Source organism: Podarcis muralis, chromosome 3, assembly GCF_964188315.1.
Source record: "Podarcis muralis chromosome 3, rPodMur119.hap1.1, whole genome shotgun sequence".
Classification (NCBI taxonomy): domain Eukaryota; kingdom Metazoa; phylum Chordata; class Lepidosauria; order Squamata; family Lacertidae; genus Podarcis; species Podarcis muralis.
The window spans coordinates 60,759,219-60,777,476 of NC_135657.1; the positions used below are offsets into that span (position 1 = coordinate 60,759,219).

The window sequence follows — 18,258 nt, forward strand, 5'->3', positions numbered from 1 at the left end:
GAGATCATTGTAAAGCACTCAGCACCCATAAAATGCCTACAGAAATTGAACCATCACCACCACCGCCACGGAAGAGGCATATGTAAATAGAATTATAATATGTATACAGATATAAATGTAGCTACTATATCTTTACCGGCACACCTTCACAATATCAGGAGTAGCCAAAATGGTGCCCTCCACATATTGCTGAACTAGAACGGCTATCGTTCTTGACTACGGGCAATGCTGGCTGGGGCTGATGGGGGTTTGAGTCAAACAACATCTGGAGGGGAGCACATTGGGCACGGCACTGTATGCCAAACTATAACTTAGCAGGACCAGGTGAACATGTTGACTCAGCAATGAGCTAAGCCAAGGTTTGGTTAAGTGTTTTATCTAAAACAGAGCTGTAGCTCATGGCTAGTGTGATGAGAGCTTAACCACACATCCTGGTTTGTATGACACACAAACCTTGACATAGCTCAGCGCTGTGCAACTGAATAAAGCAGAGGAGCAAATAATCATTTAGCTTACTGTGTCATATGACCCAAGGCTACCCCGGTCTATATTCTACACACACAATTTTAATATAGAGGCAGTATTATGAGCATCTGTTGAATGAATGAGGGCACCTATTCCCTTGGGAATGGAGACAGTATTATTATTGGAAAGGCTTGAAAGGGCCTCTCTGGCAAAGAGGTCTGGAGGTTACTTTTATCATGAAGAATGACATACTCATGACAATTTCTCATTTACCAAAGCCCTCTTTGGGGGCTTAGTCTTCTTGAATTCAAACAATAATTGAGGAGAAGCAGTTATGTGCTACAAAGTACCGTCCTCTCTGGTGCATAACGTTTATCCAAGTTTAGAGCCATCCATAAGTTTAAGGTCAGTAGTATCGCATGAAGAGCCTCTTCTACTTGTGGAGGGCCTTGCAGGGTTTACAACCCTGAATGACTTAACAGTCCTGATTGGACATAAAACTATTTCATATTTGCTCCAGTATGGCTAAGCACATTTATGTAAGACTGAAACTCCAGTTTGTTTCGAAGAATGTAATCTTCCTTTAACAGGGAGTAAGCCATGAACCCAGTGAGGACTACATGAACAGAATTGCACTCCAAAAGGTTCCAAGCAGATTTACTTACCATATGAGGTCAGTGAATCCTTTATGGTGGTGCATATTAGGAGAGGAACTATTCAGCATCGAGAGAATGCATTCCAGGAAGAGAAGTTGCAACTGCTGATTCTCACTGACAAATGGAAGCAAAGTGTCTTACAGTTTATTGTTCTTTTCAACCAGATGCAATAATGCAAATAAAAAAGCAAATAGTTTTTCTCCCTATTTCATGGAAAAATACAAAAGGAACATTCTCTGCGAAGAAAACGGACATGAAAGCAGCTGAATGCAATTATCCAGAATAAATTTCTCCTAAGTAGAAATCTCAATTTCTCATGAAAATGTTCAGGGCTGTTGAAAACATTAAATGTATATATCACTTCCCACTTCAGAAAATGATCAAGCAGAATTCTAAAAAATAATAATCACATGAGCATGGTAAAAAATACTGAAGCAATAAATTAAAATATTTTAGTAAAAACTCCCAAACATATTTAATGTAGAAGGGTTCACTGATCAGTATAATAACGGGCACTTCACAAGTATAATAAGAATATATAACGCATACTGCTGTTCAGTATTAACAACTACTTCACTGACAGGATTGTTGCAGTAATTAAGAATGTGTGCCATTAGCACAAAATGCAATAGATATAAATAAAGCTACTGCTAATAAACTGCTTGCAATTACAAAGTAGACAGATCCTACATGCAAATAATTACAGTTATTTGGATGTACGAGTAATTACTTAAACTTAATATAGGCCACATTAGTACTGATAATTACTGGGAAATGGGAAATGTCTACTTTTGCAGTGTAGATCAGAGTTACTCTATTGTTACCCAATTCACTTCTCAAATAATTTTTCCATGATTCTGTTCATATATCGCAGCCTAGCACATCAAGGACTAATTAACTTAAATGTGTGCTAATTACATGCTGGCATGCAATACTCAAGGTGGATTACTATTGTCTTATCACAAAATGAAAAGATTAAGTTGCTGTTAACTGCTTAATGGAACAATTATTTTTTTTGAAAGATAGCTAATTGTTGTTCCCTACTGTCTTTGAAGTCAATCATCAGGTGGACACAAGTAGACAACAGACAAAAAATAAAACTCCATAATGGAGTAATAAATCGAAAACTAATATCAGCAAGTCTAGAAAGGTGTGTCACTAATCCCTACTAATGGCCTTATTCATAGGTCTGAAGCTACTGAGTTTCTGCTAGAGAAAAATTGCATTAAAAATTTTCCATTTTCCATTTTTGTATTGCTGATGGAAACAGCAGAGCACTACATGGGATTAAGTAGCCCAGTGAGGGAGTGGAGGAATGGGAAAAATGCATTTTTCTGTGACATTATCTCTATATATTTTTCTAGCTGTTCTGTATGTGCAGAACAGCATTTTTCTTTAAAAAGGCAAGAAGTACCAGAAGTCTGAAATAGATGCTTCATGGTTCAGGTTGATTCTATACCATAAAGTGATTCTACCTAAACACTTAGTTTAAATTCAGAAACTATTACTCACCTGATAACTGCCTGAAGTTTTTCACAGAGAACCGTGAAGACAGAGACAACATCGTCACAAAGGGACTCTGTGGTAGAATCTCCAAAAGGGGCAAAGGACAGATATTAGCAGCAGTCATGTGTACACCTAACTACACCAAAGTTTGACACCTGCAGAAACAGCTCCAACTTCAGTGACTTCAAACTTTGCACAGAACATGATGAGGAAGACATGGGATATGGCGTTGAAAGAGAAGCTTTATCTGGGCATATGTGGACAGGACTCTCCTCTGCCCCTAATTCAATGCTCTGGCGCAAAATATGGAATGAAACATCTACTGAGGAAAACGATTCGACCAACTGTCGGGGGAAGGGAATGCTGGAAGCGGAAGGGGAGGAGCTGTTTCTTGCAAGTGTTGCTGGGAAGGAGGAAATGAGCAGAACTCCATGCGTGGCTTGAAGGACAACTGCATGAAAGAGAGAGAGACACAGGGATGGTGCTTAGGATGCCTCTGGATCCAATGCAGCGCTGCTGGAAGGACAAGCCCCTCTTGAGGTGTACATGCTATGAACTCTCTCTCCATAATACTCAGAGGTAAATATGCGTGAATAAACCATATTTCTTAGAGACACTGCCACCTCTGTCGTGTCTCATTCCAAAGGAACACAAACTCTGGTTAAGGGCCAAGACCCCTGGAACCTTGCTACTGCTTGGCAGAGACTGGGGTGGCTTGTAACAAAATTCACAATAATTTTGCATAGGCATGATGGGGGGGGGGGGGAGAAAGTTGAAGGGGAGAAATAAACCAGTTTCTGAGTAGTTAGGAACTCATACCTGGGCTCTTGCACCCCTGAAGGACTCCTTGGCTTTCAGCTATCTATTCAGGAAAGAAATATATTGTCATTAGCACAGGTATGGGAAAGTGTTGAATGGTCTCTTTAAATTTCAAGGTTCATTATTGTTCCACAAGATGTGTATTTCTTTAAGGGCCAGAGCAAATAATGTGACCTAGTTTTACAGTTGTGAAGCAGTATAGCAGGTGCTGTTAAGTTATGTTAATTAAGCTGTTGGGTATTGTATATAAAGAGCAGCACCTAGCTCTCTCACCCTGGTGGAGGGGTCATGCTTATTGATATATTGTAAAAGGAGTTTTTGTTTTTGTTATTAAAACCTAGCAAAAGTTATTTCTGTGTTCCTTCTAATGTGTGGTCTCCCCAGCACACTTTCTGCAGCGCAACTAATCTGCAAATAGCCAACAGTTTACTGAAGAACAACTTTTCACTTTTCTATTTCTAGACATATGAGCAATCAAAGAAACCACTTCTGAGACAAGACTCTAACCTGATCCAGAGGAGAATTATGGAGTTTATGTATTGCGGTATGGAACTGTGGCTTATTTATTTAGTTAGTGCCATATCAAGATAAATTTTAAATGGCAGGAAATAACTATATGCTGGAATATTGCCCTGAATTTCATCACATAAAATTGCGACATAAAACTCCTGTGATTTTCCAGGCTAATGGGGTTGCAAACAGTTTGTTTCTGGCTGCTGACATGGAACCAATTTCCATAACATGGAAAGGAGCGCTAAATTTTTGCTGGATGCTAGTTTTCCAGAAGTGGCTTTTACACTGTATGAAAGATAATATAAAACATGGAAATTATCAGGTAAGAAAACATAGGGAAAAGGGAATAAAGTGCTGTCTGAATGAAGCCATAAGTAGCATTGCGAGGAAATCACAACCCATTGTTGTTGCTATAGAACTCACTGGATTCTCTTGTTTTTGCCGTAACTGTAAAGTCAAATCACTCAACATCTGGCTGAGAGTTGCCCGCACAGCTGTATTAATACTCCGCTGATGGTAACTGGAGACATAGGTTTCAATGCACACCTGGTTGGGAAGGGAGAAAGGAACAGCAGAAGCAATGTAATTATAGATGTAATAAAATAAGACCACCAACATAATTATAATTGGTAGAAGTAGGAGGGCGGTTATTGTTTTGTTTTGTTTTGTTTTGTTTTCATTTTCATTTTATTATGTATTTCATTGTTTTGTCTTATGTTGTGAACCACCCTGTGATCTTCAGATGAAGGGTGGTATACAAATTTAATAAATAAAAATGAAAGTTAAATTATATAGAACTATTTCTGACGACAGTCTAAATTCTGAGTCACCCAAGTCTAAATAGTATCATTTATACCACAATATTTCCCCAAGTAAAACTACTAGGGCTCTAATCTGAATGGTTACCTGATGGTTTTAATATAGCTTCTCATATTTTGATGGAAGAGGCTTACTTGTTTCATTCATATGTACACCTCTATTTGGAGTGTACTATTTCAGACTCCAGGTAACAGGTCAGATGAGTCAGTGTTCTTCCATACAAAAATCAAAACCAAAACGGCTGTACACAAAATGCTAGATATCAGGAACATCATGAGATCTAGCATAGCCTTATTCATTCTGCATAAGCGCCCTACATTTAAAGCCCATCTCGCCCCCCACCAAGAATCTTGGGAATTGTAGTTTATTAGGGGAATTGCACCCGGGGGGGGGGGACGACAACTGTTGGCAAGATTCTTGGGGGTGGGGGACAGGAAATATGCTTTAATTGTATTATATATAGAGGTGTATTCCACCATGCAGTCAGAAATAGTAGAACCCTAACACAGACTTAACACTTTCATAGGAACTAGCCCCTAGTTTAATAGCAGCTTAAAAAATTACCCACCAATCCTCTTTTATTATTTGGTCTTACGAATTGGAATCATGCCATCTTTACATATTTGAATCTGAACTGAAAAAGCATTGGGGAAAAAATCATAGAATGTGTAAATTCAATCGATAGTTAGGATCAATTCATGCACAAGTCCAAATTAAGTTGGTCCTCTTGTCATTTGAGTAATTTATCTCTAACCCAGCTGCTAAAGGCACCTTCTAGTGGCAGACTGCTAGGTTATTTTATTAACATAGTCCAAGTTTGGCTTCCAGTGAAGAAGGAGCACTCACCTCAGCAATCTTAAGTACTGAACTCCCATTCAGCTCAAATGTTGGAGTGTATGTTATGCAGAGCAGGACCTGCAATCAAAGGAACAACAGAGGGCAAGAGCTTTAGTAGGAAGGTGCCCTGAAACCCTGATCAAGGCTATGAAGTTCACCGAGAAGCAAGTCCACCAGATGTCCTACCTTTGCTAATCACAGAATCACAAGGCAGAAACAGACCAGTGGGGCAAATCAAACCTCTCCTCAAGGCAGGATCCCACAGATTAATTCATGTAGCCCAGAAGAGAGTATAGGAATAAAGAAGGAGTGCCCTCTGGGGGTCACTACTCAGTCTGACCTGGTAGAAAAATCATGTCCAGCTCTTTATATTCTGAAGGATATCCACCCATCATCACATGTAGTGACTTGGGTTCCATTCATTCATGAGTAATAAGAAAGACAAGTTCAATGTCACATGAAACTGTCTATTTTGGTATCAAACCCAATGACCCAAAAATCTGAAAATGGGGCATCTACCCTCTGTCAAAACTCATCGTATGAATTCTGCTTTACAAGAGTTCCCAGCAAGCTTAGGGAAAGCCAAATCATAGCTGAGATGGCACAGAATGTTGGGTTGTGGTCATCTCCATCTAGCCTCTGATTTGTGGAAGGATGATTTTACAGTGGCCCCTGAGAAGGTTAGCCTGAAAGTAAACCAGGTCATACATGTCTTTTCAAGAAATAGGAAATTTGTGGTTACCAGGAAAAATGCTAGCTATTATTGACCAGCAATTAAAACGTGTACAAACTGTAACAGTGCACAAAATACTGTAAATGTCTTTTCATAAGCTTTAAAATACTATTCAACTGTGGTAATATGCAAATTTAAAGAAAGTATCTGCAAAATGGCAAGCAGAAATTTAAGGATTCTACCCAAACATCTGGAGAAGAGAGGACTAGAATAGAATCCGCCCTCTAATAAAACAGGATTTCAGTGGCCTCTGTTGGTATTATTTCTCTGCTCTCTCTTAACACAAACTGAATGGTTTAAGAAAGCCTGAGAAGGCCTAAAAAAATAGAAACTGAGCCAGTAGAAAGTTAAATATTCTTGTTACCAATGAATAATCTCAGAATTATAAAGGTTTAAAATGTGCAGCTAAAACACAATAAGAAAGTTGTCTGCAGGATCACCTTAGGGATCCCATTCCAGATTACTAGTGCCAACTAAAAAAAGCCATATTGTGCGTAATACAAATATTGCTTTTCAAAAAGACAATATACCCGGAGCAAGGTCTCTAACTCAGAGCAGTTTAAGGAGGGCACCAAAATTGCTCGACAAAATGGAAAGAAGAGCATGAAACAGAAATTTCACCTATTAAAAAGAGAAAGCCTGCTATGTGTAGTAATGTTAACTGAATAGGCAAACAATATTAGGATGATTGTCCTCTTGCAAATGCCCTGATGAATGCTGTTTCCATTAATGAGTGATCCATAATGAGGATGTGGATTTTAATTACAGCCAGAGTGCTTTCTGTCTTGAAAAAACTACTGCTTTGCTCCTTGGTTGCCCGACCACACAACTGATAATATGCTGATGAGATTTTTCAGATCAATAAGAAAAAGAAACAATGGATTATGCCGTCTTTATCAGAACAAAAACCACTTCCCCTAGAACTGGGTTGGGCAACCTTTTAAAGTTAAAAAAGGTAAAAGGTAAAGGATCCTTGGATGGTTAAATCCAGTCAAAGGCGACTATGGGGTGCAGTGCTCATATTGCCTTTCAGGCCAAGGCAGCTGGCATTTGTCCACAGACAGCTTTCTGGGTCATGTGGCCAGCATGACTAAACCGCTTCTGGTGCACGGAGGACTGTGACAAGTGCCAGAGCTCATGGAAATGCTGTTTACCTGCCCACCACAGTGGTACCTATTTATCTACTTGCACAGGTGTGCTTTTGAACTGCTAGGTTGGCAGGAGCTGGGACAGAGCAACAGGAGCTCACCCCATCGTGTGAATTCGAACTGCCGACCTTCCAATCGGCAAGCCCAAGAGGCTCAGAGGTTTAGACCACAGTGCCACCTGCGTCCCTTTTAAAGTACTTCTGTATGGTTTCTAGACTCCACTGTGCTTTTTTTGTTTATAGCCTGCAAGATTGCACAAAAACAGCTTTATAAAATGAATGCAACCCGCCCCCAATTCCTGGTCGTAACAAAAAGGAAGTAACATGAAGCCCAATTAAATTATTTCTTCTTCTTCTCAAGTATCACAGATTTTAAGCCCACAAATCTTAAAGACTCATGGCTGTTGTTTGAGAAACATTTTTACAGAGTATTTTGTATACCTATAAATTTGTCTGTCCTTCACTACACTGGAAAGAAGAGATATTATTCAGAAAGGGCAAGGGAGACTAACAGTCTATTATGTATTATTGTGAAACATGCCACACACACACACACACACACACACACACACGTATCTCACAGAAGAAATAACTGCTTGAAAATCTACAAGTGTATTGCTATTTTGCAGCTTTCACAGCTATAAAGACTCTCCTCCTGCAAAGAGGGGAGGGGTTGTGGACGGGATCCGATCTCCGCCTCAAGCAGGGGGCTCGCCACCCACTCACCTGGCTGGTGCATCACGCCCACGGGCAAGCGCCCAACCAGGTGGCTTGAAGGGGGCGTGGACAGCAGCTTAACTTGTTGCTGCGCCAGCCACACGGTCTCACTTTTCGCCATCCCGACGCGAGTCACCCACCCTCCACTCCCTCAGAGCTCAGGGTTTCAATTTCTCTTTTGGCCTTGCTATGGACCTTAGGTTGGTCGCCCAGGTTGTCCAGGGGGCCTGGTAGGAATTTTTCCATTTGGCATTAGGCTTTGTGGTTTTTTCGCCTACCTTGTAGCAACCGTCACAACTTTTGTGGTATTGGTAGGTAGGTTAGGCATTGGAATGTGTTTGTGGTGGTGGAAGGGCTAGGTGTGGCCATCGCCTACGCCTTCAATTTTTGGGTATTCCGTTAAAGGAATCTGGCGGTCGTGTATTCTGTCCGATGCCTGTGTGGCGGGGGGCCATGGCACGACCCTCGGTGACATCAGGGGAGAGCTTATAGTTGGATTAGCATCAACGGGCTCCACCTACTGGTGAATAAACCCCCCTTTTTAGACTCACCCCTCTCCGAGTGGGTGGAGTCAAGTCACGTGATCCAATGCCTAAGCCAATACCTTTTCACTTGCTGTAATCAATAAAGTTGTGGCCTTTTCTTGCCCCATTAACCTTATATTGCGTGTACTTGTGTCTTCATTTCACTAAGCGGGGATCGGGTCCTCGAACCACAACACCAATTCCCCAATCATCTTTTCTCCACATCTATTTGCATGATTACCCCCTCACACACTAATTGACAAACATTACATGTTGCTAAATTAAACAGTCAGCTAGCAAGCAACAGACCCTCACATCAGATGCGCACATCTACACAAGTGTACAGAGCTGCTTGGGCTTTTCTCCAATCATGTGCTCTAGACCACCCACATTCAAGAGGGAGGTGAGTATAATGGCAGCTTCAAAAACCAAATATAATAACACTTCCAATCAAATATGCTGAGAATGAAGGGAGAGAAAACAAGAAAAAAAAATCCATGTCCAGTAGAGATGCAGGCAAGGGTCTGTGTATAACAAACATGAAACAATGGTGTGTTATTAATACAGGCATATACAGTGGTACCTCGGGTTACAGGCGCTTCAGGTTACAGACTCTGCTAACCCAGAAATAGTACCTCGGGTTAAGAACTTTGCTTCAGGATGAGAACAGAAATCGTGCGGCGGCAGTGGGAGGCCCCATTAGCTAAAGTGGTACCTCAGGTTAAGAACAGTTTCAGGGTAAGAACGGACCTCTGGAACAAATTAAGTGCTTAACCCGAGGTACCACTGTAGAAGCAAGGAATAATCAGCATATCTACAACACAGTCATACAACTAGGTAAGAATTAAGGCTATGAAGAATGTGAGATACATTCCTTGGTGTTTTAGCCAGCTCTAGAATTCTGTTGTGAAATTTGCCTATTATACAAGGACTTGCCTGTCCGTAGGTCCTGTTTCTCTCTCTCTCTCTCTCTCTCTCTCTCTCCCTCCCTCTCTCTCTCTCTATATATATATATATTCCCACAGTTTGCTGGGCATTTCAGGTGCTCTTTAAAATATTCTCTCAGTCATGGGTGGGGAAACACTTATGTATTAACAGAGTCCCCCATACCTTGCAGAATGTCTAAATGACCCAACCACATGGGCAGAGCTTTGTATCACTCCATGTGGTTGGATCAATTAAATACAACCCCAACTGCATAGGTTCTGCTCGTAGATACCTCAACTGCTCACATAAAGGTAAAGGGTAAAGGTAACCCTGCCCGTACGGGCCAGTCGTGTCCGACTCTAGGGTTGCGTGCTCATCTCGCTCTAGAGGCCGTGAGCTGGCGCCGTCCGAAGACACTTCCAGGTCACGTGGCCAGCGTGACGAAGCTGCAGCTGGCGAGCCAGCACCAGTGCAGCACATGGAAACGCCGTTTACCTTCCCGCTATAAAGCGGTACCTATTTATCTACTTACACTTGGGGGTGCTTTCGAACTGCTAGGTGGGCAGGAGCTGGGACCGAACGACGGGAGCTCACCCCGCTGCGGGGATTCGAACCGCCGACCATACGATCGGCAAGTCCTAGGCACTGAGGTTTTACCCACAGCGCCACCCGCATCCCTGCTCACATATGGCTTCATTAATCTCAGATTTATTTGTTTGTTTTTAAGCAATGAAGACTTCATATGGCATTCACAAATTAAAAATCACATCCTGGGTATGTCATGTACATTTGCTTTAAATAAAAATTAGCTGCAGCTTTCTGGCTCATGATCAATACAGCGGCTCAGGAAACACAGTAGCTTCTCCCTCTGATAGGAGCTTCAAGGCAGCTATGAATAAGATAAGATGACCAATGCAAATCAAAGTTATTAATAGGTAGGCTCTGAAGAGGTCCTAAACTGTAAAGAGCTAAGGGACAGGGAGACCAAAAGCAAGTACGGTAGTGGGAAGAAACCTGAGGGAAGGGTTGACACAAATATTGACTGAAGAAAAGGTGCAATAGACAAGAGACAAGTAACTGAGGCATGAATGAGCAATCAAGGCAGGGCTCTGAAGATGAGCAGTGCTGAAAATCTATAGAACGAGAGAGAGAGAGAGAGAGAGAGAGAGAGAGAGGCAGGATTACCACAGTAATTGGGATAAATTAGATAATACCCTGAAAAGAAAGAACCTGAAGAAATAATGGATGGATGTAGACATGAAGCTGAAGAAAGTAACATATGCCTTTGGACAGCTGTGAGTCCAGAATGACTCCTGGGCTGCACATCTGGTCTTTCAGGGGCATGGTTACCCTGTTCAGGATCAGGGAGTCCCCCACACCTGCGTGCTCCCTATCCCCTAAGAACAGTACTTCTGTCTCATCAGGATTCAACCTCAATCTGTTAGCCACCAACCAACCAACCAACCGCCTCCAGACACTCACACAGGACCTTCATCACCCTCACTAGTTCTGATTTGAAGGAGAGGTGGAGCCAAGATATGTTCAGGGCCAATATATGCTTCTGTCTGCAACATGGAATACAGTGTTACCTCCGGTTACGAACGAGATCTGTTCCAGAGGCCCGGCCATATCCCGAAAACTTCATAACTGGAGGTGCTCTTCTGTGCACGTGTGCGAGGTGAAACCTGGAAGTATACACTTCTGGGTTTGCCGTGGCTGTAACCCGAAGATTCTGTAATCTGAAGGTTACGCAACATGAGGTACCACTGTATAGGGTTTCACCAACATTATCAGCTTACTACACTTACAAGTGATTGCTGATCCATAGCCATTTGATGCACCTTTGGGGGCAATTAATTTGGTATGTATTTTTTATTGTTTATATGCAGGCTTGTCATTACAATTTCTGTATTGCAACTGAACGTAATGGAATTTATTTTAGATTATTGCCAGCTGATGAAGACTTATCATTGAAACAGTTCATTATTCTGGAAGAACTGTACTGTTTGCTGCTGTGCTTGGAGCACCCTATTGCTACATTTGGAGCACCCATCATCTCATGTTTACAGGATATTGACTTTGGAAAGGCATTCTGTCTCCATCTTAGTGATCTTTAATAGTGACTTATCACTCCTTCCTTTCCTGTTCATGGAACATTGAATTGTTGTTTATTAGTTTGTGACTCCATGCACATTTTGTATATCTTCTGTTTATGTATTTTCACACAGTATAGTGTTATAAAAAGATTGTCAGAATATTATTAGCCAACGTGTTGCTCGTTGCTTAGAGTGCAACATGGAATATTTCAGCTATCTGCCCATTTTCATTTTTTCTGTAGGCCCCAATAGACTGCTTCCATTGAGCTTTTTGCAGATAAATAACCTAAATAATATTGACCAGAGTCTGGGAGACAATAAAAGTTCGTTATTGTTGTCTCCGATTGTTGAAATAAAACCCAGTAGTCTGGTTCAAGTGATTTTTTGTGTGCTCCATGAACAAAACAAGGGCAAACACATTCATAATTCTGGATGTGTTGTATAAGCATGGCATGTTTAATTATGAAGATGATGAACATAGTGGTTTCCCATTAATCAGTGGAACTGTAAAAAGGTTCTGCTGCCACTAGAAACTATTATTCAGAGTGATCAATGCTTAAAACGTCCGGGCAAAGTCTTATAATGAAACAAGGAGAATCATTTAACAGAGTTCTTTAATGGCTCTGGTAGTAGATTTGGCATTCAGAGTTACGACAATACAAGGAATGTAGGAACTATAGAAGGCAGAAAAACAATGGGATTTTTTCTTTCAAATAAGTATATACAGGATTGCCATCTGTGAGCCTCTTTTATAATTGTTTCTTAACATTAAACATTGGTGGTGGAGGAATTGGAAAAAAAACCAAGTGTCTCACCTTCTGCAAGTAGCATTAAGCTTCTGCAAAGGCACCATTGGATACAATCCAGGAAGGTTTAACTTTAATAGATTGCTCTATTTACCACCAGTCATACCCTATGGACAGGATGATCTGATATTGCCTAAAAGCCTACTTTTTACTGAAGTTGAATACGACAGGTCAGTGTAACCTCAAGGCGAGAATAAAATGTAACTATACAAGGTAACTTAAAATATATCAAATATGTATATATTTTAGACTTCAATCTTACACATAATCACTTAGAAATTTGTTTCAGTGAGACTTAAACAAGCCTAGGAGGGTCAGGTCTCACTTGTTATTTCACACACAAAATGGAATCTATGGAAAGATTGAGGAAGGGGGACCACAACTAGAGCATCAGTTTCCTACTTGGTAAGTTACATATTTACTATTCATTAAAAGGAGATGGCAGGTTCCCTAAAGGAAGCACCACAAAAACAAATGCTCACTGGGAATAAGTATATTCCACCACTCAGTTGGGTAAACACTAAACTGAACAGGTGGCAATACAGATATCAACAGTCCTTCTTTAATCCCTTCCTACGTGTGTTCTTTTAGCAACACAAAAGGCTTCTGTTTGTTTCCATTCCTGCATGACATACCACACAGACCTGCTAAATTTATGAAGATTAGTTTTTCTAGAGTCAGGGTGAAAAACAAGGATCAAAGTCTATTAATATTGTGAGAAATATTCATACCACCAATCCTGGTGTTCTTTATCACTTTAATTAACAGTAAAGGGGGGAGACAGCCTCATAAATACTAGAAAAGGTCACTACTGACAGTAGTTCAGGGAACTAGCTGAGCAGGGATTAATTAGTTGTTTCCAGCTCTCGCTTTTCTTTGCACACAGCAGCTCTCTCAGCAGTTTCATATTTCCTAGGACAGTCTGCCCCTATTGGGTGCCCTGCAAATGTATTGGGCTACAACTCCCATCTGTCCCCAGCTGCGTGGCCAATGCTTAACTCTCCAGTGATAGAGGCTGAAGTCCAGAACATTGGGAGGCCACTAGCTTAGGGTTTGAGGAATGGAGCCGTTAGCTACATCAGTGAAAGCAGACACCCAATATTCCATTCTAATCTACCTGTAAAGTGCAGGTAACCTCTCTGTGCCTCCTGTGATCCTCTCCTGCACTGCTAAAGGGTTCACATTTGGGGATGACTTTTTTCCACTGGAAAAACTCTTATGTCTGCAACCAGAACCACAGAAATGTAGTGGTTTTTATCGGCATGGAGATAAAAGTGAGGGAGAAAGCTAAATTATTGCATGTCAAGCAATAACTAGGGCTCCATTAAAAAAATTAGCAATGCTAATATAACTTAAAGTTTTTTCTTCCAAATAGTGACTTGTAGATCTACCCACATAAGTGTTGCTAGTTTCCTGTGGCAGGCATTCGGAAGAACGCAGAGTATCTGGATTGGGCTGAATTAGATGCAGGAGACTGAGAATCTCTCAGAAACCCCATTAAGAACATCCTTTCACTTTTCGGGGTATTGAAGCAGCAACTTTGCTTAGCAGCCAACATGACAGACCTTTAACTCTGCACTGCAACATGATGTAATAAAAGGAAATGAGACTTTGACAAAAAGTGAAATGTGAAAGTAAAGGTGTATATTTGTTACAAAGTATGCTAGGAATTTGGTAAATGTTCCCATTCACATCTGAATAGTAAGAATCCCAGATGAATTGTGTTAATGTCAGCATTACTATGCCCTCATTTGTCAGACATTCACTAGAGAATGTTGACAACCTCATTTAGGAGACTGTCAATGTTCCCTAGTATATCTCTGAGTTATTGGTCATTCACAAAATTCACCAGTTCCAGTGCTGATGTAATCCTTATTCTAGTAAAAATCATTTGAGTGAAGAACTGAGAAATTCATCCGTGAGATGGATGGGAGAGTTATTAAGTGTGCATGATTCCATTATTAAATGTACTGTATTTTTCCGTGTATAAGACAATTTTTTTTGCTTTAAAATAGGCTTCCTCAACCTCGGCCCTCCAGATGTTTTGACACTACAATTCCCATCATCCTTGACCACTTGTCCTGCTAGGTAGGGATCATGGGAGTTGTAGGCCAAAAACATCTGGAGGGCTGAGGTTGTGGAAGCCTGCTTTAAAATGTAAGTAAAAAACTGGGGTCATCTTATTCATGGATAGTGAATGCACAGTGGCTCTGACTCTGGTGTGTGTGACCTGGGCTTGGGTTTGGACTCTGGTGTGGGTGGTCCGGGTTCTGGTTCAGGCTCTGGCTCAACTTCTTAATTTTAGGTTCGAAAAAAGAGGGGTCATCTTATACATGGGGGTGTCTTAAATATGGTAGTTTGAGATCAGGAATATGAAATTTAGACTGCATTAGTGAAATAGCAGCTTATCTATCACACATTTTGGAAAGTTGTTTATTTGTCTGTTCACTAGGCATTTGGACATCTCTTAGGATATCAAAACTAAATTTTGCACGATAGGTATTTTTTAACAGTGCAAAGTGTGAACAACAAAAGCCTATTGGGTACAGAAAGTGTTTGGTATTTCCTGACATCTTTATAGATGCTTAGAATCTTACAAAACCAAGTCAGAGAGACATTTCCCAAGTTTGGTCTACTATGAGGTGACAAATAGTAGTTGCATCATTAGTAAACAAGGATGCTTGGCCTTAGCAGAAGATCAGATAGCACACACATAGCTGACCTGACTAAATTTGGTGCTGTTCTTGTGAAGATGGCACATGTTCTTGTGGACAAAGCAGAAAAACCCCATTGCACCAAAAGAAAAATGCAAAAACTAAACCCCAAACACCAACCACTTTGAAAGCATTTAGTACACATAGCAGTGAAGACTTTTAGAATCTACAACCTAATTCTAACATATGTCCTTAAAATAAATAAATCATGAACAGAAATTCAATCTCTACAATTCCAAACAGGATTCTGGAAGTTAGCCATAGAGTGTACCTATGCATTTTCATGTCTTATTCATCCTTCATGCATTGAAGGGTGGGATATAAATTCAAAAAATAAATGGATAAATTCTGAAGTTGTAACTGGCTGATGGTGCTTAGTAAAATATAACATGTCCCACAGGAGTTATCTAGGTTTTAGACAGTTTACATTCCTTTAGGATTAGGGATTTCCTTATACATTAAATAGATAATATACCAGCCTAAGAACATGCATGTATCCCCACTTCCTAAGAAACATCCTCCTGTCCAAGGCTGCAGCCTGGAACAGTAGCCTTGTTCAAGGCTCATAGTGGAGAGAATGTTTTGGGATAGAAAAAGAAGGAAAAAGGAGGGGAAAAGACACCTTTCCCAGCCTCTCTCTGCCTCCTGGAATTTGCTAAATAATGCTAAAGGATTTAGGTTTGGGTCTAGCTGCTGGCCATGATCTTAAGCTTGTTCTTGCTATGGGTGTTGGGGTATAAGTCTCCCCACCCCTGTCACCAAACCTCACTGTAGAATGCCATGAGGTTGTTTTCTGTTTCTGCATTCAGCAGGCCCTTGCAGTCCCTGTGTATGGGGTCCTTGTAATGGGGTCCTAGGTTCTAATTATCCCTTTGCTTTTCCATTTACAAAATAACACTCTTCCACAAACACAGGGAATCACCTGAGTTTGCATAAACCACCTTATTTTTAGCTGGCCCCATTTCACTTCCCAACAGATGACTGAGGTATTGTGTATTACAGGGAATTATATGCTGGATCCTTAAATTGGCCAAATCTGCTACTAAAACTAGATAGATTAAAATAATGCAAATCTGTCTCTTTTCCCCCAAGCTCCTGCCACCATGCCTTTCACCATGACAGTATGAACTAAAACAAGGAACAACAGCACTTTGTCACCCTATATAAATATGCAAGGGTTAAATATTATTCCAAATTGACAGATTTAAAAAGAATCACACTAGTACCCTGCAAGGTTCTTTTTATAACCTTGTGTAGAAAGAGCTCCCCTGTATAACTCCTGGGATGAAACAGTGATAGATTTAAAACTGAGAAATAAATTTCAACAGGCTAAGGAATACTCATTTTCAGCACTCACTTTCACACACACCCTTCTCTTATACACCCCAAAGCTGAAAAATCATCTATCTTCACACTACTTCTCACCAGTCAGGCATATCTTTTCCAGGAAGGAACTGACATGACAAAAGTCAGTTGGAACAAGGATCTAATGGCATCCCCTCATCTCCTGTGCACAAGGCTGCTTGCCAAGGAAGCACTCCTCCTGATTTCATTCTCAGCAATTAAAGTGTGTATAGTTCTAGGAACAGCAGTGTGCATTAACTATACAAAGGATTTACAAGTCTCACACTTCAGTTCTGGCACTAGAGTATTTTGAGCACAAATGGGTTTTAAAGCTTCCCAGGAAAAAAACCCCACAATGTTAACCTTTCCCCCCGCCCCACATGTTCACATCTCTTATACCACCAGCCCTTACATAAACAGTATATGTGGCCTCCTTTATCACACAGTGCAATGCTTAATAGCAGCCAGTGTGGTAGGGGTGGGGCCCGCTCACCCAAACTCCAGTTTGTTCCTGCTGCTTACTGGGAGATGGAAGAGAAAAAGCAAAGTGGTGAGCTGCAAGCACACTTGCAGAACCAATCTGGTGCTCCTGATGGTGTGTTTGCACTGCATCAACCTCAATACTCCCCCTGATAAGCTGCAGCATGGCAGCCGACTGGAGGTGAGCTGAACGGTGGCACCCCACTATGCCATCTGCTACTGGCAATGCTGTTTGCTAAAGACACCTGCTCTTTACATTAGGCATAAAAATTGAAAACTCTTTGCATGCCATTGTTTCTAGCTACCAGGGGACCCAAAGGATTTTCTGTCTCAACAGTGTGGTCACAATTTAAATCTTCTGTCATAAATGTCATGTTGACACACTGATGCCCTATGAATCCAGACTTCAGTTGGTAAAGCAGAGTTCAACTTGCAACAAAAATATGAGAGCTGGTTTCATACCATGACGTAAGAAATGTTACTAAGGATTCAGAGAGGCTCCAGAGAGCTGCAGAGTTGAGTCAGTCAGGAAGTCTCCTCTGCAGCCACGTAAGTACTGACGTCTGAAAAATACTAACCTTCATAACTTCTACCTGCAGGTCTTCGTTGAGGGAAGGAGTCACTCTGACTGCATTCAGCATTTGATTAAGCAACTGCTTGTCATCAGAGTCTGTTTCCATGGTTACAAATCTCTCATCAGACAGTAGCTTCTGCAAAGAGAGAATGGGACTGCTTAATCACAGGGATTCTTGATTTGCTTGATACATAATGCTGGTATAATAATCACATCACCAACCCCCCAAAATACCTTATTCTGTTTTTTATATTTAAAAATGTATACCCTATTGTTCATCATGCAGTTCTCAAAGCAGCTTACAACAATGAAATACATAATATACAAAATTTAAAGCTTAAAGTAAATCTAAAAAATCCTCAGAATTTTAAAATGTCAGAAAATAATGTAAAGCATCAGCGATGCATTCAAGGTCCAAAGGCCTCCTGAAATCAAGTGAGTTTTGACCAGGCATTTAAGACTCAGTAGGAATGGTGTCTGTGGTGAGGCAGTTCCATAGAGTTCGGCCCACAACAGCCAAGGCACAACTCCTAACTGATATGCTTCTGGCCTATGGGAAACCACTAATAGTGCTCCCCTCA

General features: G+C 40.9%; 1 protein-coding gene across 6 annotated transcripts in view; it reads right to left on the bottom strand.

Annotated features, from left to right (window-relative positions):
- ARFGEF3 (ARFGEF family member 3) overlaps nt 1-18,258 on the bottom strand; it is a 70,181-nt gene that overhangs the window by 33,577 nt on the left and 18,346 nt on the right. For all 6 annotated transcript variants that reach the window (XM_077925955.1, XM_077925956.1, XM_028723542.2 and 3 more), the window contains exons 4-9: nt 17,682-17,813; nt 5,625-5,693; nt 4,383-4,505; nt 3,447-3,489; nt 2,634-2,712; nt 1,131-1,235 (exon numbers count right to left, since the gene is read on the bottom strand). In XM_077925955.1, the coding sequence (XP_077782081.1) occupies nt 1,131-1,235; nt 2,634-2,712; nt 3,447-3,489; nt 4,383-4,505; nt 5,625-5,693; nt 17,682-17,813 (551 nt within the window). The remainder of the gene's footprint in view (nt 1-1,130; nt 1,236-2,633; nt 2,713-3,446; nt 3,490-4,382; nt 4,506-5,624; nt 5,694-17,681; nt 17,814-18,258) is intronic.